The sequence below is a fragment of the Bos indicus genome, chromosome 13 (assembly GCF_029378745.1).
Source record: "Bos indicus isolate NIAB-ARS_2022 breed Sahiwal x Tharparkar chromosome 13, NIAB-ARS_B.indTharparkar_mat_pri_1.0, whole genome shotgun sequence".
Classification (NCBI taxonomy): Eukaryota; Metazoa; Chordata; class Mammalia; order Artiodactyla; family Bovidae; genus Bos; species Bos indicus.
In genome coordinates this window covers 60,247,420-60,273,516 of record NC_091772.1, presented here as the reverse complement: position 1 = coordinate 60,273,516, position 26,097 = coordinate 60,247,420, and the positions used below count along the sequence as shown (strand labels likewise).

General features: G+C 51.0%; 1 protein-coding gene across 1 annotated transcript in view; it reads right to left on the bottom strand.

The window, feature by feature from the left end:
- Nucleotides 1-4,222: 4,222 nt before the first annotated feature.
- The window catches only part of ANGPT4 (angiopoietin 4), a 46,899-nt gene continuing 25,024 nt past the window's right edge, over nucleotides 4,223-26,097 (bottom strand). Inside the window, exons 3-9 of the mRNA XM_019972179.2 lie at nucleotides 25,487-25,608; nucleotides 22,517-22,749; nucleotides 18,373-18,488; nucleotides 16,228-16,329; nucleotides 14,595-14,761; nucleotides 9,217-9,347; nucleotides 4,223-8,269 (exon numbers count right to left, since the gene is read on the bottom strand). Coding sequence (XP_019827738.2) covers nucleotides 8,109-8,269; nucleotides 9,217-9,347; nucleotides 14,595-14,761; nucleotides 16,228-16,329; nucleotides 18,373-18,488; nucleotides 22,517-22,749; nucleotides 25,487-25,608 — 1,032 coding nt within the window. The 3' untranslated portion in view covers nucleotides 4,223-8,108. The remainder of the gene's footprint in view (nucleotides 8,270-9,216; nucleotides 9,348-14,594; nucleotides 14,762-16,227; nucleotides 16,330-18,372; nucleotides 18,489-22,516; nucleotides 22,750-25,486; nucleotides 25,609-26,097) is intronic.

Genomic DNA, 26,097 nt, shown 5'->3' with positions numbered 1-26,097 from the left:
ACTTTCTTTGTGCTTACAATATATTTGTACATGTATAATTTCCCTCTCCAACATAACTACAGAGAAACATACATAGAGAAAAATGCACAAATAGAGGTACAGCTTTTCAAATTCCCGGTGAAACTGAACATATGCGTGTAATCCTCACCCAGGTCAAGAAACAAACATTCCTGGCCCTCTGAAAGCCACCCTAGTCCCCCTTCCCAGCTCCCTTCCATGGTATCTGATTTCCTTTTGGTGTTTTCAGTTACGGGCTAATACATGTTATGCTCTTTGGTTTTTATTACAGTCATCAAAACCTGTTACACAGATGTCAGCTTTGTTAGATCCTTCTCTACGGTTCTGCCAGTCTGTTGGGTTATTGTTCTCAAACTAGGTTCCTGTGGAACCCTGGGGTCCTTTCTCAAATGACAGGAAAAAGAACAAATGCATGGATTGGCTCTTCTACATGCAAACATTTCCCTAAAACATTTGCGGTTCATTCCCACTTGTCTGCTACCAAGTGTTAACAATGACAGTTGTTCAAGAAACAGGGGGAAACCTAGAGATGCCATGAGCTGCACTGAGAATAAAAGTGGTCATCCTCTGTGAAGAAGTCATTTGCACTGGGACAGGACTTCGATGTATGTGTGTGCTAAGTCACTTCACTCGTGTCCGACTCTTTGCCACCCCATGGACTGTAGCCCTCCAGGCTCCTCTGTCCATCGGATTCTCCAGGCAAGAATACTGGAGTGGGTTGCCATGCCTACCTCCAGGGGATCTTCCCAACCCAGGGATTGAACCCATGTCTCTTATGTCTCCTGCATTGGCATGCAGGTTCTTTACCAATAGCGCCACCTGGGAAGCCCTTTTATGTATAGTAGATAGATTTTCTCTCATCTTCAAAAGTCTTGGTGAAATAGGTACTGTGATCCCTCTTTCACGGAGAGTGAAAACCGAAGCTCTGAGTGGGGAAGTAACTTGGTCAAGGTTCCTTGCTCATACTGAAGGATGGGAGAGGCTGGAGGCTCTGGGCTCCCTGACAGCCCTGGCTTCCTTTTATTTAGACCGCATCTTCCTGTCTTCTCTGTCTGGCACCCACGGCTCTACCTATCTCTGCCTCTGTCAGAGTTCCAGCCTCTTCCTTCCCTTCCTGAATATTCTGAAGCTTTCCCCTGAACCAGCCCCTGGGCCTTTGCACATGCTGTTCCTTCTGCCTGGAACCCTCTTTCTTGTCTTTCACCTAACCTCCTGTCCTTCAAGGATGCCTTCCCTAGGTTGCCATGCTTGCTCCAAGAGTACCGTGTAGTTCACCTGTCACAGTCACTGTGCTGTTTTTGCTGTTTGGTTATTGTGTTTCTGTCTCCTCCCACCCACCCTAGACTGTAGGCACTTTAGAGCAAGTGTGTCTGTCTTGTTCATGGCTGTGTTGGCATTGCCTAGTTGTTGGCACACAGCTGGTATTTAGTAGGCATTTGTTGAGGGAAGGAACCATCTTACTTGAGTCTCACAACAATTCCGTGAATCTAGCAGGGCTGGGCTGCTCACTCTCATTCTATGGATGAGGAGAGTGAGGCCCAGTGAGGGAAGGGGTCCAGTCCACTGTGACCTGTGACCAGCCAGGCCTGGGTGACCGTGGTCCTGACACCTCTCCCAGACTGAGAGGAAGGCCTCAGCCAGCCAGGGGGCTTCCCAGCCTCCCATGACCCTCCGCTGCTCTCCAGCTTAGAATTGGCAAGTGTGACCTGTCTCTGCCTCCCCTCTTGCCCAGGATGTGCTGGGCAGGGGGAAGTTGGGGAGGGGGGCGAGGGGATGGGGAGAAGGCCAAGGAAATTGACAAGGAAAAAAGCTAAGTCCTACTCGCAGAAGAGCTGGGGGTGGCAGGGCTGTGGTCATGTGTTCTGAAGCCAGGGCAGGGGAGTCAGGAAGTCAGAAGCAGGAAGGAAGCTCACATCCCTGCCCCAGGGGGATCCAGCGGAGACAGTGGGCCTTTGTCTTCCTGTGTGTTTCAAGCACTGGCCAGCTTGAACTCAGCAATTGCTTATGTATATATTTATTTTCCTTTAACCTTGGTCATAGGGTGAACACGCTCTGGAGCAGGTCATTGGGGTCCAAAACTCTCTCCTCACTGTGTGTCTTGGCTTCTCTGGGCCTCAGTTCCCCCACCTGTAAAAGGGGAAGATGATAATTGTACCTATCTTCCATGGTCATTACAGGGCTTCCCCAGATATTCTAAGGGAAATTCTCCATGGTGTGCCTGGTATAGAGAAATAATTGGAGAGAGCATCACAGAGAACTTACTATGTACAGGCCCAGTTATAGGGGTCCGCAATTTACTAAGACTTCATGGGGATTTCGGAGGCTCCAGCATGATGCTTGAAAGGGGCAGGGGTGGGATGGAGACCCAGCTCTCTGCAGATATCAGAGGGCTGAACCAATGAACTGTGTTACTTAGAGAGAGCAGCTGCTGCATGTTGGGTCCTGCCTTCCATGCAATAGGCACATAAAGGTCAAGTGGAAATGGACAATTCTTCCAGGATACCTGGTGGCCATCTGGGACCCTTTCTTCAGGAGGAATGCTTTCTACCGGAAGCCTCTGAACTCCAGTGTTAAGAATCCCTGGAGCAGGGGTGGAGCTGGGGAAGGGTTAAGCTGAGTGATAAAGTCCTGCTTATAGGCTGAGCTCAGGGTACTCGGGAGCCACTGAAGGTTCTAGACAGGGGAAGTGCCATGACTGTAGGCCAGGAGGGAGCACACCTGGAGATGGGGCCCCGTGAGGAGGCTGCTGGGATCTTCCAGGCAAAACATGAGGCTGGGGTGAGAGGGCAGGTGCCGGAGGGGAAGCGGTGCCGGATGTCCTGCCTCCCTTCCTGCCAGCTGGGAAGTGTCACCTTTGAGTACAGCTGCCCTGGTCCCAGAGAAGGCAGCTGTGGTCGAGGATGGCAGAGCCGCCCACTAGACACAGACTACTCAACTCCAGACTCACACAAAAGAGAAACATTTAACTCACTGAGTTTTAGAGTCTTTCTGCTACAGCCACTTAGCCGGAACCAGAACTCACTGTTTGACCTCAGGCAAGGAACTTTACTTCTCTGAGCCTCAATTTCCACATTTGTAAATTGGGGGCAACAATAGAACCTGCTAAGAGTCAGAAACGACGCGTGTAGAACTAACAAGGAGGAGGCACGTGGTTAAAGCCCCTCATTCCCACACAAGCCCCCCCGGCTGACCCCCTAACTCCCATTTAGCCCAAGGGCAAGCCTTTTATTTTCTCTGCCTCCTTCTGATTCCCTTGGTGGCTCAGGGCAGTGGACACAGGGCCCTCCAGGGCCCTTGACCCAGGATCTGAAAGACTTTCAGATAGAGGTGATCCCTCTCCTGCATTTTACAGATCGGGAAACTGAGGTCCAGAGAGGGGCAGGGCTTTGTCTCAGCTCCGCAGGTCCATTCAGAGTGATGCTGAGTCCAGCTTTTGGTGGGCACTGGGCAAGGAGTTGATCTCTGATAAAGGTGCTGGGGGCACCTTCTCCCACCTCTCCCCAGCTCACTGGGGAGTGGCAGCACTGGCTCAGCGGCATCACTCCTCCGCACTAACTTCTTTACCGTTCCTCATGACCACCCCAGGGCCTTGGCATGTGCTGTGCCCTCTAGTGGGAGAGCTCTTCCCACAGCTCCTCACCTGACAGCCGTTTCTCACATTTGGTCCTTGACTTAAGTGACTTTCTTCAGAGTCTTTCCCTGATCATCCTGCCCAGTTGGACCATCTGAAATCTTTTACCTATGGCTCCTATTTATTTTCTTCACTTATAATATATTAACTAATCAGTTAATTTAAATTTAAAAAATTTTGATTTTGGTGAGTCTTTCCCTTTAGTCTCTTAAGCACCATGATGTCTGGACTGTGGCTGTCTGTCTGTCTTGTTTGCTGCTCCCTCCCCGTCACTGAGGCAGGCTCTGGCCCAGGCAGGTCCTCAGTACATACTCGCTATATGAATGAATGGATACGTGCATGAATGAATAAATTCCCGAGTGAACGTGCCAAGCCTGGACATTCACCACTGCCCTGAACCTGCACGACTTCCCTGTGACTAGATCACAGTCTCCCCATTGTACAGATGAGGAAAGTGAGGCTCAGAGAGGTCTTACAGGGGAGGGTAGGAAAGTGTGGGATGCTAAAGGCCATTGGACTTCCCTGCCCTCTGGACACATCCAACAGCAGCTCATAGGATACGTTACACATTAATCTAACACAAGAAGTAACACATTTATGCTGGTTGTGGCCTGAATCAGACTCCATTCTCTGAAGGGCTGCTCCATCAAAAGATGCTGATGCTGCTGTTGCCAAGGCAACACTGTTAGCTTTCCAAAGCATCTTTCATGAGAGAGGTGAAGGCCCACATGGACACTGTGGAGGGGGGACAGTCTGGAAAAAGGAGACAAATACCCTTTTCTACTGAGACAAACCATCCTGATGCTGGCTGCTCCCCTGCCGCCTGCAAAGGGCCACCTCGTACCCCACCCATGGTTGCTGTCTCTGGGCTGTGCACAGTGAACTCTCTTCCCCGGTGTGGAAACTGCTTTTGCTGGAAACATCCAGAGATCTCAGGAACAATGTGTTCTCCCTGCCTGGCTCCACTGGGATTTATCAGACACCAGTGGGAAATACAGAGTAGTCTTGGAAAACTTTCCAGAAGGTTCGTTCATCCCTTGATATAGGTGGAGAGGACACCACTCCAGCCTTTTTGTGGTTGATGCCAAGATGCCTCCAGAGAGCTCTCGACGAGGGAGGCAACTGAAAGATGCAAGTGCACTGGAGGTGGTGTTGGCTCAGCTACTTGGATGAAACTCTTTCCCCTCTCTGAGCTCTAATTTCTTCATTGCTAAGGTGGGGAGAGTGCTGGTCTGATGCAGAGAGAGGTGACAAGGCTTCTAAGTAGGTACCTGCAGATATAGGTATCCTTGCAGTTTTTGCAAGCAGTGGCTTCAGGAGACCCAGCCAAGGCCAAGGACATGCCAGCTAGGCCCTAGGGCCCTGTGCACTCCAAGTCCTTTATCTGGTCATGTCTATAGCTGTGGTGAGTCAGTGTTGCTGTCTTTTAGGCCTCCGCAGGTGCTCTCTCCTTATAGCACAGATGGGAACTGTAAAGGCTCAGAGAGGGCCAGGGGTGCTGCTCCAGGGGCAGAGCCGGGACTGTGAGTTAGGATGTGACACCTCTGGGCAGGACACAGCAGTGCCCTTGATAGTCTGGGGCAAACCAGGGATTAGCTAGAGCCCGAGGGACAGGCCTTGGGGGCACGGAGGCTAGGAGAAGGGGCAGGGATAGAGATGAGAGCCAGGAATCTGCAAGAGGGAAGGAGAAAAAGTGAACCCCTGTTCTCGACTGCCCAGCATCCCTGCTTCCTGAAGCGGCTCCTCATTTTCTCCAAGGCCAATCCAACGCCTTGGAGGGGACTGACCTCAGTCCCTGGTTCTAGGTATGATCATGTGACCCAGGTCCGGTCAATCAGAATCACAGTGGTAAACGCAAGGATGGACATAGGACGAGTCCTGGCTGGAAAGAATTCTGCTCTTGTTGGAATCACTGGGACAGGGGAGCTTTCTGGCTGAGGGATGTTAAGCAGGCAGAACACGAGCCTGCGGTTGCTGGAGCCATCGTCAGGAGAGAACCTGATGGAGAATGAGGTCAGCATGATGGGTGGCAGGCCTGAGAGGTGAGGAGCGACATCATTTGAGCACCCAGCTCTAACCACACCCGAATCTGTCTCTAGACTCCCTGTATGTGAGTCAGTCCACTCCTCAGGATAAGTTTTCTGTCCCTTGCACTTGAGAATCCTGGCACAGAGAAGGAAGGAAAGTTAAAAAGGAAGGATGGACATTTTCAAGAAGAGATATGTGAGGGTTACCCCAATTGGGTTCTTGGTGTTTTTAGACAACTGGAATGCAGGTAGAGATTGGAGCCTTCGCCCCACCCAGAGGAGCTCTGTTCTTGGGGCTCCCAGCAGTTCCTATACACTTGCAGTGAAAAAAAAAAAATGCTGTAGCTACTAAGATAAAGCACTTAACTTCCCTAGGTCCAGGAGAAGGGGTGGCATGTACTACTAGGGCCGAGTTCTCCACCCCATTCACTTCTTTGGGCACTAACATTTATTAGGCACCTGCTTCCTGCTGGGCTCTGCTAAGAGGCTGAAAGACAGTCTCATTTCCTCCTGCCCCGGCACAGTGAGGAGGGAGAATCACCATCTCCATCTCACAGACCAGACGATCGACCTTGAGAGGCAGGACCACTGGTTTCAAGCTCAAGAGCCGCAGCAGGTCTGTCTGAGTCCAAAGTCCTGCCCACGGCACCACGCTGCATACACTAGATGCTAAATGAAGGCTCGCCTAGCAAATGCTGGATAAGGTGCTGTCAGCCTTCTGGGCAGCAACCTGCCCCTAGGTACTTTTCCCTCCTGCCTGAAATGCCACCATTAGCAACCACACCCTTTGGTTTCCCAGAAGGAGATCAGCACTAATCTGTGCTGGACTGACTCAGGGGATTGGCAGAGGTGGGACTCAGGAGGTGGGGCAGAGCCAGGCGAAACGAAGGTGCCCTGTTTCCACCCCACAGCCTTATGCAGGAGAAAATCTTCTGAAGATAGAGGGGTGTCTGGGCGGGAGGGCAGGTCGGTCCTGGCTGGACCCAGGTGTTGGCTGAGGACGACAGGGCTTCAGTGGCCTCATCAGGATTGAGGCCAGTGACACAGTAATGGGAGTGGGTGGCAGAGTGGCCACGGCCCCTCTCTGCTCCTCTCCTCTGAAAGAAGCTCATGAGGAGCCCCTGGTTGCCCAGACTCAGCAAAGCCCTGTCTCCATGGATAACTGCAGCATCGCTCTTGTTTGAGAGAGGAGGAGACTAGGAGTTCTGGTTTGGAGGCAGAAAGGATCTGGACCCAGCGACTGGTTTCCTGCTCAAGACAGAGTGGGCAGTCCCCAAGAGTCCCTAAACTTGAGAGCTGGTGTGAGCTGGGGACACAAGAAGGGTGGACGGCAGCCCCAGCCAGAAAACTGGCTTCCTAGGGTCAGAGAAGCCTTGAAGTACTTAGTTCTAAGACCAAAGACTTAGTTCTAGACTCTTCTTCAGTGACAGCATGTCTGTTTCAACCCAAAGCCTCTTTCCAGTTGTTTTTAGAGGCTGTCTGAAAATGTCATGGTGGCCCTCATTGCTGAAAATGGTGAAAACAGCTGGGGATGGGGATGGGGCCTGGGGTTTAACTCATGACTCGGGAGAACCAATTTTCTCCAAGGGCATCCACAGCCCCAGGAGATGCTCTGAGATAATCAGGTCCCATTTTCAAATAAGTAAATTTGGGGAAAGTGGCCCACTCTAGCCCTTTCATGGGTGGTCACAAAGCACATGACCACAGTGATGGCTCTGACAATGCGTCTACTTTGATTTAACCTGGTGTTTCCCTCCCTCATTAGACCACAGGTACCTTTATTCTCTCTGGAACATATTCTAGAACATTCTAGGGGTAAAGGAGTACCTCTTGGATCTCCTGGAGCCCCTGAGAAACCATGTCTGAGCTTTAGATGCTGGGGCCTAGGAGTGATGGACAGTGTGGGTGCAAATGGCGATTCCCATTATAGGGGGGACACAGCTCCTTCAGTCTTGAACAGAAAGTTCAAGGATGTGAGAAAGCTTGAAATAAGAGATGGCCTTCCCAACAACCCGGGGACAGAATCTGGGCCTCCACCTGAGTGGTTTCCTCCTGTAAATACCTTCCCACTTGCCTGAAATTCCACCACTAGCTGCATATTCCTTTGCAGAGCCCAGTTAAATCTGCTCTCCGCTTGTTCAGGATACTGCAGCCCTCAGGTGGGCAGGAGGCCCCTGCAGGAGGCAGGAGGGAAGAGGAAGAGGGACACTGAAGAGGCAGGAAGCCCCAAATGTCCACCATTTCACAACTTGAGGGGAAAAGGGCTAGAGGCGACTCTTCTGGACTCCTGGGGCAAGGAGAGCTGGCTCAGGGGACCCCCAGGCTGTCCGGGACAAGGTCCTGGCATTGTGTCCTGTGTTCGAGTCCGGCTTGTCCAGGGGATACCATGGCCATGTCCTCCCTTGGGACCAGCCTTCAGGCGTGGCTGCCCCTTAGATGCCCGAGGGGCGCACCATCATGCGAGTGGCGCGCAGCGAGTAGCTGGGGCCCTGGAAGTAGTGCCAGCGGATGCCGTTGAGCTTGCGCACGTGGTGACGGGCTGGATAGTAGATGCCATTGAGGTTTGAGAGGCCACAGGCGTCAAACCACCACCCTGGTGGAGGCGAGAGAAAGAGGCTTTAGGTAAGTGGGGATGCAGTTAATAGGGTGAGGGCAGCCCCCTACCCCAAAGGTGAATCAGGGCTGCTGGCCCCTGAGAGAAGCCAGCTTGCTGAGGATGGGGTTGGGTGGGAATGGGTGGGAGATTCCCAGACCCTCTCCTCAGCCTGGGGCCTCCAGAGGCTGGGAGCTTGGGTCTGTCTCTCTGATGTCTCTGTCTCTTTGCTCCCTATGACCCTGCCTTTCTGGGTCTCTCTGCCTCTCACCCCGTTTCCATCCGTCTTTCGTGGATGAAACGTGATCTGTGATTCTCTCTCCATCTTTCCCTCTGTACCTGCCCCTGTCCCCATGCAGCTCTGTGTCCACCTCTCTATCTGTTCATCCTGGTGTTTCTCTCATTTCCGTCTGTCCCTGTCTCTGTGTCTCCTGAGGTCCCCTCTGATCTCTGTCCCTCTCATTCTGTCTCTCACATCCCATCTCCCACTCTCTGACGTCGCTCTCTGCAGAAAACACTGCCTGAGTCAGAGTTGGTGGGCAGCTGCCCCTCTGCCCCCAACCCAGGTCTCCCTCCTCCTGATCCTGCTTGGCCTGGAGGAGGGTTGCGGGGGAGTCTCAAATCTGGGGTTGGAGCAGATTAGGCATTTTACCCCCCTAGGGTGCACCCTGGTCCCCAGCATCAGTGCTGCTCTGAGGTCTCAGGGGAGAACTGGAGGTGCCAGCTTTAGGGGGCGGTGAGACCCTGGAGGGGACCTTAAGGACTCAGTGGAAGTAGGGAAGTTTGGATGAGGTATAGCCAGGCCAGCCTGCAAGTGAGTGAGACCCTGACCTGTACCCACTTCTTGATGGCACCTGGCTGCACAAAGACCCAAGTGGGGAGGCGATAAAGGTGTTCAGCCAGGTGAGCCTGTGCAGAGGCGTGGGTCCACCCCATCTTGCACCCACCTCCGGACAGCATCTGGGCGCACTTGCAGAGGCAGTTGTCATTGTCTGCGTCGCGCGTGCTGAAGTTGGTGCCCTGGAGGACCAGGCTGCTCTGGCGCCCTGCTGAACCACTGTACCCACTCAGAGAAAGCCTGGAGGCCACCCGGAGGTGGTGACGGGAGAGAGGCACAGAGTCAGGTTGGGGCTGGTTGAGGAAGGGGCTCCCCTCTGGTTGTCCTGGGAAGGGAGCCCCATCCTGGATTCTGGGCCATCTTCCCTCCTGGATTGCCGTCCCTGCCTGCTGCCTCCAGGGACAGAGTCCCCATGTGTGCCAGGCCCCTCTCAGCTGGACCTGAGTCTTGGACAGTTGTGAGAGTGATCATGATAATAATAATAATAATAATGACTATGGCTAACACTTTTTGAACATGGACTATGTGCCAGGCATTGTTTAAAGCACTTAACGTGAGTTAACTCATTCTTGCTTAATCTTCACCATACCCTAAAACTCCTGTTTTACAGAAGAGGAAACAGAGCTCCTGTGAGCCAAAGGAGCCTTCCCCGAGTGTGAGAGCTGTGTGCCTTCCCTCCCCAGCTGACCATCCTGCAACCCCAGCCCTGTCACACCTCCTCATACTCATCCCCCCGCCCCCACTTCCAGGAAGGCTTCCGTGACCACATCAGCCCACATGGATGGGGCCCCAAGGCACCCCAATACCTGTGACTTCTACCCTTGCAGCCAGGTGGGGAGGGTTTCTATTTATCAGGCTACAAGACCCTGGCAGACACCTTGAGGCCTGTGTGGTGATTGCAACCATGAGCTTTGGGGACAAAATGCCTGGATTCAAATCCCAGCTCTGCTGCTCGCCAGCTGCGTGCCCTTGGGCAGATTGCTTCACCTCTCAGCTTCAGTTTCTTCACTTTTTAAAAACGGTAATGATAGCATATTAACAATCATTGTGAGGGGGTGACCTCAGCATGTGACGAGTGTGGAGCGGTGCTGGCGCGTGCTAAGTGCCCAGCACGTTCAGGGCTTGTTGTTATCCGTCCTGTCCTGTCCGTGTGTTCCCAGCCCGGGGCGCGCGGCTGGCACAGGCTTCCACTGAGCCTGGCTGAAGACAGTGCTGGGGGCTTGTGGTGGGGGAGGGCCTCCACTGACAGCTGCGGCGGGAGCCACTTTGGGAGCAATCAAGGTCTTCCGGGTGGAGGCAAGGGGACACCAGGTACAGCCAGGGCAGTTCAGGGGAGCTCTGGTTCCCCAGGGCAGGGCCTGCGAGATGCCCCCAGAGGGATCTAGAGGGAAGGTGGTGCCTGGGCATGTGGCCTGGCTCAGTCCAGGTACCTCCCACCCATGGACTCTGCCTGCGGAGAGGGCAGGGCCAGCTCAGGGCAGACAGCCATGAAGCCTCAACAATGCCCTTAAATACATCACCCTGGGCTTGCATGACTGGTGTTGCAAACCCCCTTCCAAGAGGCCCACCTAGCCAGGGCCTCCCTGGGGTGGGAATAGGCTGGCCGGCCCACTTGCTCATATGGTCCCAGCTTCTTGTGGCTGTTGACGGCTCCCCTTAAGGGCTCAGACATGTCACTTCAAGGCCAGGCTTGGGGCTCAGGCTGAGGCTGGGGGTCATGTTTAGTCTGGGGCCGCATGAAATCAGTGTTGGACAAAGCCAAATGATCTCATGAGGTCATTCAGCAGCATCAGCCCCTTACTGGGCCCAAGTCCTCAGCCTCCCTTCCCTGCTCCTCTGGGAGCGAGAAGGGGGATCTGCAGTCTCTAGGGGATCCTCAAGTCATGGGCCAGGAAACCCCACTTGACCCATTTTTCAGACACACTTTGAACATGTTCATGGCTGAGGCCTGGGGAACCCAAACAAACACACGGGTCCTTGGACGTCCCCAGGTGAGATACAGAAGGGGTGTGAGTTTGTGTGTCTGAGGTCGTGAGCATCTGGGTACACGTCTTTGTGCCTGCGTGTGTATGTGTGCGTGTGTTTTGAGTTTGTGTGGCATTATCTATGGTGGATCTGGTGTGTGCTCTGCAATCTGTCTTTGTGGCTGGATTGTGCATGTGTTTATCTGCAAGGGCTTCTCTGAGGCATGTTTGCACACGTGCCCGGTTGTGTGCTTGTGCTTGTTTGGGTAGCTATGGCACTTGTATGAGTCTCTGTGCTCTGAAGGCCCACGATATACCCAGGGGTGTGGTGAGCCCCTCCACACGAACATGTGTGTCTGTGCGTGTCCCTGTGTGCCTCTGTGTGTATCTGGTGCTCGTGCCGGGTCTGGGTGGGTGGCACCTCGGGGAGGCCTGTGCCTGCTGTCAGTGTGTGCTGTGCCTTGTCTGTGCCTCCCTCACCCCGCTCCATGGCTACTTCTCTGCAGGCTTCTGCATGCACCCCAGCTGGGCTCCAGAGGGTCCCCATCATTGTATCTGACATATAAGCGTGTCCCTCCTGCCCATGCCCCAGCTGCTGACTGCCAGGCTTCCCTGCCTCTGGGCATCCCTGAAAGGATCCTCCTCATCTTGTCAGGCAGCTGACTCTGGACAGTGGGGGCCCAGGGACCAGCGTTTGTTTCTGTCACTTTCCCCTAGCCCTTCTCTCGCAGTTTCCAGGCCCCTCTGTGTTTTCCAGGATCTTCCAAGCTGTTCCTGAATGAGCAGGGCCTATTATTTAGGATCCCAGCAGCCTTTGAAAGAGCGTTGCTTAAGTTTAGGGTTTCCGTGGCCAGCTAGATGGCAACTCTTCTGTCTCTGCCTGGGGTGTCCTCTCTATCCTCTCTTTGTCTGGAGAATGCCTACTCTTCATAGGCATCACCTCCTCCAGGGAGCCCTCCTTGTTAGCACTAGTGTCTCTGTGCTCCTGTGCTGTCCCCTTAGGCAACTCCTGTACTCCTGGGGGTGTGGGAAGACACACTCACCCCAAGATACACATGACGCACTGGACTGTGAACAACTTTGAGGGGTAGAGCGTAGGTCTGATTCTTCTCCAAATGACCAAGGCCAGCCCACACTTAGCTCAGGGCAAATGTTCAATATATTGTTATTATTATTTGGGGTCTGCTAAGGGTCAAATAGATGTGGGCCCTTTGAGACCTGAGAGTAATGGGCAGGGAGCTTCTCCAGATCTCAGATAAAAAGTCAGAGGCAGCACATCAAATTCACATAGGAGAGCACAGCAAGTGGTTCCAAATTTAACATAAATGCATATGTTCGTATAAATGGACATAAATAACTGAGATATGCATAGATGTAGAGATATTGTATTTCTGTCTTTGGATATATTGTTTATATATCTCTAACATTTACTTAACACTAACCATATGCTAGGCATTTTCCCACAGGTTATCTCAGTTATGACATAGATAGTGTGTTTTACTGAAGCACACAGAGGTAAGTAACTTGTTTAAGGTCATGAATCCAACAAGTCAAAGAGTCAGGGTTCATACCCTGGGCAATCTGGCTCTAGGGCCATGTTCTTTAGCACAATGAGATATAATACTTTCCTGATATTTCTTCCCTAAGAAAAATGGCAGATCATGGACTTGGAGCCACAGAAGCTGCTGCCCCAGGACTGGGTCATGGAGATGAAATGAAGTTTAACTGTTACATGTGTAGGAAAGGGAGGCACCCCCACTTCCTGTTATGCACTTACTATGTCCCAGGCACTGGGGATGGGAACAGCAGTGAATTCGCACAGAACAGGCCAGCCAAGTGTGTGAAAGGATGGCTTGGGAACAGTAATTGTAATATAATAGTATAATATTATTTGTTGGATATTTACTAAGTGCTAGTGTTAATGCTCTATGTGTAGTATTTCATTCAAGCTTCACAGCACTTTGAGGTGGGTACACTTTGGGCACCCATTTCACAGATGAGACAGTGGAGGGAGCAACTTGCTCAGGGTCCCTCAGGGAGATAAGGATAAAGCCAGGATTTAAGTCTTGGCTTTGGTGGTCAGTGGCTTAAAGAGAGGTCAGCCAGGTGTTGTGGCTACTCACTGGTCAGCTCAAGGAGTCAGGGGGCATTCAGCTCAGCCAGCCTAGCCCAGACCTGGGGATGTTTCATTTAGCTCTAGACCTTACACTTTATGAAAGAGCATTATCAGATTGGGTTGAGTCCCATAAAGAGGGATGTCAGAAGCAGCCAACTGGATGAACCAGGAACATTTCACAGAGAGAGGGGCTGGGGGCATATCCCTGAGAGGCCATCAGAGAGGGAACTATGCATACAGTGCAAGGAGCCAGAGAGTCATGAGCGATTCTTTGGAAGGAAGTGCCTTCCCATTAATGGGAGCATTCCAGCATGGTTGGATGCTGACTGTGGCTGTAGAGGAGGTTCTAGCATCATGTGAAAAACCAGATGACATGTGAGGTCCCTTGTGGCCCTGGAACATGAATCTGTGAATTCAATTCTGTCCTGGTTCCAAGATAGCTTATCCTAATATCCTCGAGTTTCTCAGAGGCATAAAATGATGGGGGAGAAACACGAGTTTTGGCAGCAAAAATGAGTTTAAAACTATGCCTTCCCTACCTTGTAACTCTGGGCAGTTCCTACATCACTAAAGCAGGTATAGCAACACTTACCTCAGAAGGTTATGTGTGTGTGTGTGCTTAGTCACTCAGTCGTGTCCGACTCTTTGTGACCCTATGGACTGTATCCTGCCAGGCTCCTCTGCCCATGGGGAGTCTCTAGGCAAGAATACTAGAATGGGTTGCCATGCCCTCCTCCAGGGACCTTCCTGACCCCAGGGATCAAACCCAGGTCTCCTGCATTGCAGGCAGATTCTTTACCGTCTGAGCCACCAGGGAAGCCCTCAAAACGTTATGGGGAGGATTAAATGAAGCTATGTGCCTGGAACATAGTAGGTGCTCAAGAAATGCTCATTTCTTTTTCTGAATGGGACCAAGAACCCAGGCTGAGGGGGATGGTGGGAGACCTTGGTGATTTTATAAGTTGCTCATATTTAAGCCCATCCTGTGTTACAGAGCTACGGAGAAGCTGACTTGACTCGCCTGAGTTCACACAGCAAGCTGGAGAGAGTGAGAATGAGCCTAGGTCTCTCACTTCCCAGCCCGGAGACCTTTCCACTTCCCCTCATAGCATAGGACAGACTGGGAACATCACTCCCGCGGTTCCAGGCCTCTGCAAAATGACTGACTGACCTTGGAAGGCCCCTTCCTGCTCCCGGCATGGCAGCGTCAGTGGCATTCTTTCCACCCCACCCAGTGGCCGGGCTGTGCTGAGTGCTAACCAGCTGCCTCCAGAGCCCATGACGCGCACCCAGATGGGGGAAAGATGGCAGGAACAGGAGACGCCCAGGGACTGACCCCTGGCGCAGACTCTGTAGCCACTAGCCCAGGGTCCCCCGCCCACCCACCAGCCTGGGCCCCGAGACCACCTGTACAGCTGCGCCTCGCTGCCCAGCTGGAAGTGCTCATACTGGGCGTAGGCCTCGTTGCCTTCCCAATCTTGCAGCTCCACTCGCAGAGAGTAGGTTGCCCTGCTGGTGAGCTGGTGCACCACTTCATTGCCTAGCCAGTGCTCTCCGGCTGGGTTGCCAAAGCCCTAGGGAAGGGGAGAATGCGGGTGGGTTGCATGTGGAGGACAGAGGCTACGCCTTTGGTTAAGGATCTGGGCTGGGCCCGGCTCTGGGGACATTCACCCAAAGCCACTTTGCTAAATGACCAAGTTCATAAAGAATAGTGTGGGCAGGCCTAAGGGTGGAGCTCCCCAACTTCTAGAGTAAAATGACTAAGACTTTTGTAAATGTAAAAACCTTTTAAAAGCAATTGAAATCACATTTCTATGAAGTTAAAGAACAGGTCAAAAAAAGTCTGTGGTGGTAGAAGTCAGAATAACCACTACTTTGGGGGTGTCTTGACTTGGAGGAGACACAAGGAGGTTTTCTGGGGTGCTGGGAATGTTGCATATCTATCTTTGAATGGTGGTCACATGGGTGAATACATATTCACTGAAAGGTCACTGAATCTTACTTACACTTAGGATTTGTGCACAGAAATGCACGTATATTAAATCTCAGTTAAAAACTAGCTAAAAACTTAAATCCGCTGCATACATGGCTGAGCAAACTTTGTTCAGTGACATGGCAGCCACTGCAAAATTTCAGTAACAAAAATGTAAAACGAAGAGCACTGAGGTGGAAAGTGTCCCAGGGTGACAAGTATCCAACACCCTTAGCCAGGACAGTAATTCAGCACTAAGGACAGGGCACACCTAAGCCCCACTCCCCATTTTAGTACCACTGATCAGCCTAATGGTTTATAGTCAGCACTCTTGTGTATTTCTGCTTTTGAGCACCCTCTTTCTTTTTGCCATTTGAATAATTCTTTAAAACCCAATTGGTTTAAGAACAGTCATAGCTTAATTTGCTTTTTATTTTCAAGTATTTATCAAATGGACAGCAAACAGACACACAAAAAATAGTATTGTTATATTTCCGTTTGAGTATCTTTTTCTATTTCTTTTGCTCTTAAAAACTTTAAGAGCTTTTAAGTCAGCTTGCCAAAAATCCTTTACTCAAAATTTAATTAAAAAATTGGAAGACAATCAGGCATTATCCCTCATCTTGTAAAATGCATGGGGTCTTTGAGCCAGCAATTCTGCATTAAAAAATCTCTCCTACAGATGTAGTCATGTATGTGTGTTAAGACAAAGACATTCATTTAAGCAGTGCATCCCGGGGTGGGCAGCAGAGGTTACTTTTTTCTGTTCCATTTTTTGGTAAAATTTTTCCATCAACGTGTATCTTTTCCAAAAATTAAAATAAAATGAAAGCTAAACTTTCATTTTTAGGATATACGTCAGGACTTGCAAAAAGAAGGTTCAATTTTGGGTGTTGGAGTCCTTGACAGTGAATGTGCGCTGGCCAAACCTGTTTGAAGGGAGTTGGTTTAGGCAGGCTGATTTTTTTTTCTGAGAAGGGTTGAGGGCAAACCAGATGCCTGCCCACACCCCACATCCTGCCCCAGGTTTCAGGACTGACAAGATCCTCCCCAGGGCAGCAATGTTACCTGTTTGTAATCCTTCCAGTTCCGTTGGAAATTCACGCTACCATTCTCACGGCGCTGAATGAGGGTCCACCCACCTCCACTGGCCTCCATGTCACAGAACACCTGGAGAGAATTGAGAAGGTGGGGAGTTGGAAGCCCCTGGAGGCAGCCAGAAGCCAGGTCTGGGCCAGCATGAGGGTCATCTGACTGACAGAACATCACAAAGCAAACAGTGAGCTTGGTGGTCAAGGGCATCGCACAGATCCAGGCCCAAACCCTTCCTTTCTTCATTTGTCAAACGAGGATGCTAATACCTTCATCTTTTTGTGCCTTAGGTTCTTATCTGCACAATGGAATTGTCGTGAGAACTAGATGAGTCATCCATCTAAAGAACAGAACTCAGTAAACGGAGGCTTTTCATTCACTATTATTGCAGGGTTCCTTTAAAAATGAAATGCCAAGAGGTGTAAAGTGCTTGATATATGGCGTAGACTCAGGAAATGTTATTACAGGGGTTCCCTGGTGGTCTAGTGGTTAGGATTCAGTGCTTTTATTATGGAGGCCTGGGTTAAATCCCTGGTTGGGGAACCATTCTGCATGCCGCACGGTTGGGACAAGATACCAAAAAAAAAAAAAATGTTATTACATTTGGTGGACAAATGTTTTCTGAGCACTTAGTAGGTAGCAGGCTCCATTCAAGGCATCAGATCAGATCAGATCAGATCAGTCGCTCAGTCGTGTCCGACTCTTTGCGACCCCATGAATCGCAGCACGCCAGGCCTCCCTGTCCATCACCAACTCCCGGAGTTCACTGAGACTCACGTCCATCGAGTCAGTGATGCCATCCAGCCATCTCATCCTCTGTCGTCCCCTTCTCCTCTTGCCCCCAATCCTTCCCAGCATCAGAGTCTTTTCCAGTGAGTCAACCCTTCGCATGAGGTGACCAAAGTACTGGAGTTTCAGCTTTAGCATCATTCCTTCCAAAGAAATCCCAGGGCTGATCTCCTTCAGAATGGACTGGTTGGATCTTGCAGTCCAAGGCATAGAGAGTGCCAATATGGATGAGACAAAGAGTTCATTCTTTTGAAGAGCTTACCATCCATTGCAATCACATCTTTCAGTTTAACTTTTGTTTACATATTAATTTTTCAGCCAGTTCAGTAGATTTCAATGTTTGATGAGGAAATACTTGGTATCTAGTCCCATATTATTAGTAGACAAATCAGAGACAAATGAGAGATAAATAAACCCCCAGGGCTGGTTTGATCTGGAGGAAGCTAGCAGACTGATATGGCTAGAAGGTCTGATACAGCTGGCAGACTACTGAATATGAACATCTGGGCAGCTACAAGATGAGTTCCCAAGAAAGAGTCAGGGACAGCTCGGGAAGGCTTCCCAGGGGAGTAGCATTGGAACAAGGCTTTGGATGTTGACATGCCTGCCAGATAGAGATGAGTGGAAATAGCATTTCCAGTGGAGGAGGGGAGTAGCTGGAATAGAGGTTCTGAGATGTTAAAGGTCTGTTCAGGAGAGAAGACAGTGGTATATGTTGTGAGGGTAGCAGAGGTTGCAGGAAGGGAAACTGAGGTCCAGAAAGGGGAAAGTATATGCTCAAGGTGAATGGGTCAAAGTAAAGCTGAAGTCTGAGCCCAGATCTCTTACCTCCCAGGCCAGCTCTTCCCTCTCTATCAGTGTTCCCAAATTTTAGCTATTCACACTTCCAAAATCCCACCATAGCTGAATTTACTTAATTTCGTATAAAATATTTACTTTAAAAGTGGTGTCTTTTTTCACTTAAGTAAATACTCAGACTGAATGCATCTTAAAAAGGATATCTCAAACTCTTCCACTTTTGGGTTTGGCCCCCAAACCCTCCCTCCTGACATCCACATTTTGCCTTGACTGCGCTCCCTCCACACATTTGATAACTGGTCCTCAAAGTTCAGGGTCTCCATCAGTCCCAGTCCCTAATATCCCACATGGAACAAGCTAGAAAATATCTGCTTTAACCACATGATCTGACCCCTGATTGGGTCACCCCTACCTTCTCTGGGATCTCAGATGTTGGACAAGGCCTGAAGTGAATGTGGGGAGCAGGTGGGGGTGAGCAGGGGTCCTTTGGCTCAGCACCGTCTGATAGCCTCAGTCCCCAAGGAGCCCCCTAACCTTTCTGGGCTCTGTCACATTGGCCACATGGATGGTGTAGATGCCACTGGCATTGGCCCCAAAGCGCTGGATCTCTGCACAGTCCTGGAACAGCTGGTCAGCTGCCCTCATGGAGGCTGCAATGGGACAAGGTGAAAACAATTAGCAGAGAGCAAAACACTTCCCAGGTGGCTCAGTAGCAAAGAATCCACCTGCCAATGCAGAGACACAGGAGATTCCGTTTCGACCCCTGGGTTGGGAAGATTCCCTGGAGGATGGCAACCTACTTCAGTATTCTTGCCTGGAAAATCCCATGGGCAGAGGAGCCTACAGACTAGTCCACGATGTCACGAAGAGTCAGACCCGACTGAGCATGAATGTACATTGATGAAGATGGGTGTGGCTTAGTGATAAATAATTCACCTGCCAATGCAGGAGATGCGGGTTCGATCCTTGGGTCAGGAAGATCCCTTTAGAAAACTTATGAAATTTTGCCTAGCTAAAAATTTATGACAAATTTTGATTCTACTTCTTTGACTTAGTATGAATAGAACAGTATATTTCTAATTTAAAAGAAAATGGACACACAACAAGCAACAAAGGTTTACTGTATAGCACAGGGAACTATAATCAATATCTTATAATAATCTATAATGGAAAATAATCTGAAAAATTATATATGTGTATATATATAACTGAATCATCTTGCTGTATACCTAAAACACTGTAAGTCAACTATACTTCAATAAAATATATATATTAACATTTTTTTAAAAAAGAAGGAAATAGTAACCCACTCCAGTATTCTTGCCTGGAAAATCCCATACAGAAGAGCCTGGCGGGCTACAGTCCATGGGGTTGCAAAGAGTCAGACGTGACTGATCAACTAAATAACAAGGTGAGAGGGAAAGGGCCAGGTGGGCACTTCTGCCTGCTCTGTGCCAGGTTCTGGGCTGGGAGATGTTGGGGACACAGAATGTATCAGGCCCGGGAGGGTTTCCTAGAGGAGCTGACAGTGAGTTGGGACCTGGACGAGGAGCAGGGACTGCCCAGGTGTAGAAGGGAGGATTGTCTCAGGCTGAGGGAACAGCACAGGCACAGGCTCCAACGTGGGAACAGGACTGATGTGTGCTGGGGTTGGGGTATGGTGAGGGGAATTTGGGGCTTCCCAGATGGTGTTAGTGGTAAAGAACCCACCCGCCAAAGCAGGGGACCTAAGAGACATGAGTTCAATCTCTGAGTGGGAATATCTCCAGTATTATTGCCTGGAGAATCCCATGGACAGAGAAGCCTGGCAGGCTACAGTCCATGGGGTTACAAAGAGTTGGACAGGACTGAACTGACTTAGCATGCATGCACGCACCTGCACATGCATGCGCGCGCGCGCACACACACACACACACAGGAAATTTGCCTGAGGCCACGGAGAGGAGATGACTCACACCCTGATCTCAGACCTGAGGCCAGAGGGAGCTCTAGCTGCTCAATGAACTAGAAAGTGTCATCAAGGAAGGAGAGAGGAGTCTTGAGATTTCAGTCTTGAACATGGGGCTGAGGAGCGCAGACTCTGGCAAGGAAGAGTGCTCTGGCCAGAGATTAGGACAGAGACTGGGAGGGATGAGACTCAAAGCAGGAAGGCCAGAGATGCGGCTGTTACAGTCTTTCAGGACAGGTACTGGGGCTCCAACTCCACTGAGGTACTTCTCCATTTCATAGACCAGAAAACTGAGGCCCAGGAGTGAGGTAACTGGCTCAAGGACACACGGCTGGGTCGGGTGGGAAGGGATGAGCGGGGCTTGCCTTCTCTCTGGGTCTCACTGGGGAGCTGTCCTTAGAGCTCCCTCGGGGTGGGTGGCCCAGAGTCTCCTCCACAGTCCACTCTACCAGCATCTCCTAGGTGGGCCCCTCCCCTACATTCTGCTTTCCCTGGGAGCTGACCATTGGCCTTAAGAGAGGATATGAATATAATGGCCAAATTCCACCAGGGCTCTGGGGGCCTCCAGGCTTAGCAAGAAAAAAGTGACTATTGGTAAATAAACTATTCAAATCCCCTCTCTGGCTCCTTTCGTGGAATCCATTAGAGCTTTGGGCTATGAATCCACCAGAATCCAATCTTGGGTAGGTGGGTATCCAATAACTAATAATGTTAGTCACTCAGTCTTGTCTGACTCTTTGCCACCCCAAGGACCCCAAGTAGTCTGCCAGGCTCCTCTGTCCATGGAATTCTCCAGGCAAGAATACTGGAGTGGGTAGCCATTCCCTTCTCAGGGGAATCTTCCTGACCCAGGGATCTAACCCAGGTCTCCCACATTGTGGGGAGATTCTTTAATGTCTGAGTCACTAAGTTTAAGGTGGGTATCCATGGACAGGGCTAAAGTTCCAGATGGATAGGTATCCTGACGAGGGACAAACCAGGAAGCTACCAAGTGTGTGACTTCCTGTTTTTGGCTTCATACTTGAACCTGGATCCTGGATCTTGGAGCTGAGGCACTGTTGAAAGGAGGCTATTATTCCCAGATCACAAATGAAAAGACAAAAGCCCCCAAATCCATCCCAGTCTGTGCAAAAACATTCCCTGGACAAGATCCCCATGGTCTCACTGGCCAGGCCCCTGGTCCCTGGGGAAGGGAAGCAGACACTGGGCCACAACTGGAGACTGGGTTGGCAGTGAGCCGGTGGGGTGAGGTGTTGGCCCCAGGCCCCATGCCTTTGGCTGAGCTACAGGATGAATTTAGGCAGCCTCATTGCCACTATGCACAAGCCAGTGATGGGTTCGGGTCACTGTTAATTACGGACGACATCCACTTCTCTTGCCTGTGGCCACCTCAGACCTTTTCAAACCTCCACCTCGGGGTGCCCAGCTTAGATGGCGCTATGGTGCTGTCCTCTGTCTCCACAATGCTGCCAGCCAACAGCGTCTGGAATCCATCACTATTGTTTGACTCCTGTGCCTTAAAGGCTTTCCAGCTTCCCCCTATGGTGACCCAGCAGCAGTAGGAACCCTTTCCCTGTCTTTCTCTCACCAAGCCATTCTCCCTTCCCTGGTTCCAATCACGCTTCCTAAATGTTAGTCCCTAGAAAATGAGTTAGTCCCTTCCTGCAGCCCTCAGATTAAAGTCTCCTCTCCTGCACACAGCCTTTTAGGCCTTCCATTGTCTGGAAAAGACCCTGAAGCTGGGAAAGATTGAAGGCAGGAGGAGAAGAGATGACAGAGGATGAGATGGTTGGATGGCATCAGTGACCCAATGGATATGCACTTGAGCAAACTCTGAGGGATGGTGAAGGACAGGGAAGCCTGATATGCTGCAATCCATGGGGTGGCAAAGAGTCAGACACAGCTGAGCGACTAAACAAGTCTGGAAACTTCAGGGACACTGCTAGCAGGGCACCTAGCACATACCAGGCACTTAACAAATATGCAATTCCTCCTCCTTCCCTCAGAGACCCACAGAGAGGGGCTAGCCATGTTTTTTTGTTTTGTTTTGTTTTTGGCAAGAAACAGTTGTGGAACTATGCTGTTCACTGGTGTACCCCCAGCACCCAGCACTGGGTGGCTCAGTAAGTGCTTGTTGACTGAGTGACTGACTCTGGAACTGAGTGATTGAAGTCGGCCCCATTAGAAGTGGGGGCTGGGGAGCAGGCCCAGCCATTGTCCTTTCTTAGGAAACTGATCCAGAGGTGCCTCTCCTCTCCTGTTTGGTCCTCTTGGGTTAGAGGGGAGAGAAGTCCTTGGGGGGTTGGGTGGGGCTGAATCCAACCTCTCCATTCTGTAGACAGGGAAACTGAGGCTTGGGGATGAGGGGGCAAGCCCAAGCAAGCGGGGATGGAGGGTGGATCCTGGAATCCCCAACTTGTCAGTCTGGGCTGGTGGTGTCCTTCTTATCACCACCCGTATTGAACAGATGGGGAAAGGGAGACTAAGGGAGGGATGGGGCATGCTCAAGGTCACTCAGGGAGTCAGGAGGAGTCTGGATTGGTTCCTCTTAGGACTGTGGTTGTTGTCACCATGATGACTACTCTTTGTTGTTTCTGTTTCATGATTGGGGGCGGGGATGGTCCTTCCTGCAGTGGCTGCCAGAACAAGCATGAAAGGGCAGGAGGGTAAGCAGGGTCTCCCTCCCCTCTGCTGCCCTCCTCCCACACCCCGGGCGCCCCGGGCGCTCACCCGGGCCCTGGGCCATGACGCGCACCAGGCGCTGCACCGACTCGAGCAGCTGGTGCTGCTGGCGCTGCAGGAGGCTGGAGTTGCTGCTGGCGGCGCGCAGGGTGCGCTCGAGGCCGGCGAGGGCGCCGCTCTGGCGGCCCAGCAGGCGCCGCAGTCGCTCCTTCTCGCCGCGGAGGCTGGCCAGCTCCGCCTGCTGTTGCGTCTCCAGGGCTTGCACCCGCGTCTCCAGCGCGCTGCAGGGAGGGGAGGGAGCGCACAGGGGTGAACCCGCCGCCCCCACCGTGCAGTCACACTCAAGGCTTTCCCCTGGGTCCTCGGGTGAGGCTCAGACCGCACCGGGGCTCGGAGAGGTAGCGTCCTGCCTAGGGTTCCACAGCCGGGAGGTCCGTGCCCACGGATAGCAGAGTGAGGAATGGAGGAAAGAGAGACCTGGCCCTGGAGTAAAATGCCTTGGGGTCCAGCAGAGGAAACAGGTGGGGTGGGAGGGACACACCAGCAACCAGCTAGCCGTGATCAAATCCCAAATACGTGTGTCCTTTGAAATAGCAGTCCACTCACCAGAGACAAGTTCCAGGGGGCATGGGCAAGAATGTCCTTTGGGAGAGTTGGTTGTAATGGGGAAAAACAAAACAGCCAAAATGCACAACAGCCAGGAGTGGCTGAGGCTCTTCTGTTCTGGTTTCCCTGGAAATGATCTGGAGCAGTTCTGAAGAGCAAGGAGGCTGAGCTCAGTTGTGCAGAAGGGAAAGAGGCCAGGGACTTGGAGTGGCACATCACTGCCTCCAGTCTAACCCCGCATGTGAGAAATTAAAAGAGAAAGAAAATGGTATTAATGTAAATTGTTGAGGGATACTCGGGAGCTTATAGGAAGAGGCGTGGATAGACATATGGAAGGACATGGTGGTACCTGAGTTTGTAGAGAATGTGAAAGAAAATCCACTAAGTGCTGGTACTTCTGTGGATCAGGTTTGAGCAGATGGAAATGAAAAGGAAGGGGTGGGTGGAGGGGGCCAACTTTACCTTTCATTTTGTACAAGTGTCTATTGTCTGAGGATATAATAAGCATGAGGCATTTTTGTAATGAGTTTTTTTTTAAAAGAAAGAAATTTTTGACTCAGCTTTCGCACTTCTGGCATTTTGTCCTACAGATTTGTTCACATGTGTGTTCAATAAGGTATGGGAACAATATTCATAGCACCACGTGTTGGAATCATAAGAGACTGGAACAACCTCAGTACCCATTAACTGGGCACTGGGAAATATATCTGGGGACAGGCGTCCAGTGGAACATTATGCAGCTGGAGAAAAGAATTCACAAGTGTGTCACGTAGCTATGGAACCATCTCCAGGATAATTGAAAAAAAAAAAAAAAAGAAAATATCATCTTCCAAAGAATAGTATGTTCCACTTGGGTTTAAAAAGGGTTAAAAGGGGACTATGCATACATATTTGCCTCCGCTGCCAGTGGGTGGGTAGCTGAAAGATGAAGCAGGAAGGAGATATTTTCTTATGCATGAGGCTATGCCAACCATTCTCCAGTCTAAGAAAATGAGTCCAGCCAGGGCCGGAGGAATTTCTCTGGACCCCAGATTATGCCTCAGGAAGAGACAATTCCACCTGGACTCTAGAATTTTAGCTGTCTCCATGGGCCAAGTGTGTATTGATGACACCCTCCATCTTCACTGGTTTCTGTGTGTGGTGGTCGCTCAGTTGTGTCCAACTCTTTGCGACCCCATGGACTGTAACCTGTCAGGCTTCTCCGTCCATGGGATTTTCCAGGCAAGAATACTGGAGTGGGTTGACATTTCCTTCTCCAGGGGATCTTCCCAACCCAGGGATTGAACCCGGGTCTCCCACATTGTGGGCAAACTCTTTACCATTTGAGCCACCAGGGAAGCCCACTGGTGGCTCACTGGTTTCTAGGCACTTTAATTCAGTTCAGAGTCATTGGTAGTATCCCAGTGCTTCCCCCTTCCCTTGGGATGGGGAGTAAGAATAAGGAGGTATACAAACTATCATTAATGGCCCCCAGATCACAGGGAGCTTGAGGATGCTTGTATCCTTATCTTGACTCAGCATATGAGCAACAATAACATCTCATTCTGTACACAGGCCTGTGACTGCTTACCTGTGTGGGTTTGCTTTCTCCACCAGCCTGAGCTTGGCAGTTTTTTCTCCACTCAGCTCGAAACTGAGATGAAATCAGCTTCAGAGGTCCATGTCTCTGCCTTATCTGTACCCCAGGACTCTTTCTTTGTAATTTAAAGGGTGTTCCCTTTGTGTTTATTTGCTTATAAATGCTGAGACTCTCTGCTAATACAGACAAGAAACATATCACTGTGGTTGTTTCTGGGAAGGAGAGGAGTTGGTAGGTGAGATTATATTTATTTATTTACAGATATGTAGATCAAATTAAGATGTACAGGGTGAATTGTATGTTATCCAAATGGTGATTCAGAAAAGCTGTTAAAATCTATAAAATAAATAAAGGAAGATAGAAAAGAAGGAAAGAAAGAGAGAGAGAGAGAAAGAAGAGAGGAAAAATCAGGGTTTCCCACGTCCCAGGAAAATGCCTGTCTCCTGTCCCCACTCAGGACAGGGTGGTCAGGCCCCATGCCTGCCTAGCCCCTAGCCTCAGCCTCAGCCAAGCCCCAGTGTCCACCTTCACTCTCAACTTTAGTCTGATCTCCTACCCTGGTTTCAGGCCTTGCCCTAGCCCTGGCCACGTCCCAGCTCTAGCCCCAGCCCTAGTGCCCCCTCACTCCAGTCTTCAGGCCTCTACCTCTGGCCCTAGCCCCCATCCTGGGCACTAGCTCAAGTCCACCTTTTCATTTTGCCCCCTGACAGAGCCCAGCTCAGGCTGGTTCTGGGGCTCACCCCAGATCCCCAGCCCACTTGGGTCCCAGCCCAGCCCTGGAGCTCAGCCCTGGTCCCTGCCAGGGTGTCCCGTGTCAGGGTGCCAGTGCCCACCTGTTGTGGCCCTGCAGCCGGTGGAGCTCATGGCCCTGCAGCAGCAGCTGTTTCTCCAGCTTGTTGGTGGACAGTGAGGTCTCCAGCAGCTGGATCTCCATTCGTGACGTCTGGTTCAGGACCTGCCCCGAAAAGGGAGGTGGGGAGAGGGGGCTTTGTAAGCCCTTTAGGAGCCCTGCCCAGCAGCCACACACTTGACCTCAAGCCCTGCCATTCCAGAGACTTGCTGACCTATTTACACCCTCTCACTCATAGACCCTAATATCGTGGTCCTTTCTTTCCTTCTGCCTTGTTTCTGGAAATTCTTTCCCAACCCGTGCACAGACCATGACACCTAGCTAGGCTTGTGATTATCTTAAATTTGCTCTTCCCCATCCCTGTACATGGAGTTCCATTCCTCCTGCCATGTATGTGGGAGGAATCAGCCTTGACCTCCCCCCCAATATCTAATCCATCAGCAGTTAGATATTTGCTCCACCTCCCGAATGGCTACATGGCCACTCTCCTGGTCTCCTCTATGACCCGCTTGGCCCTGACCTCCATCTCTCACCCTGTGTCTTGTACTGGCCTCTTCACAGGGCTCCCTGTCCCCGACCTTGTCCTCTATAGGC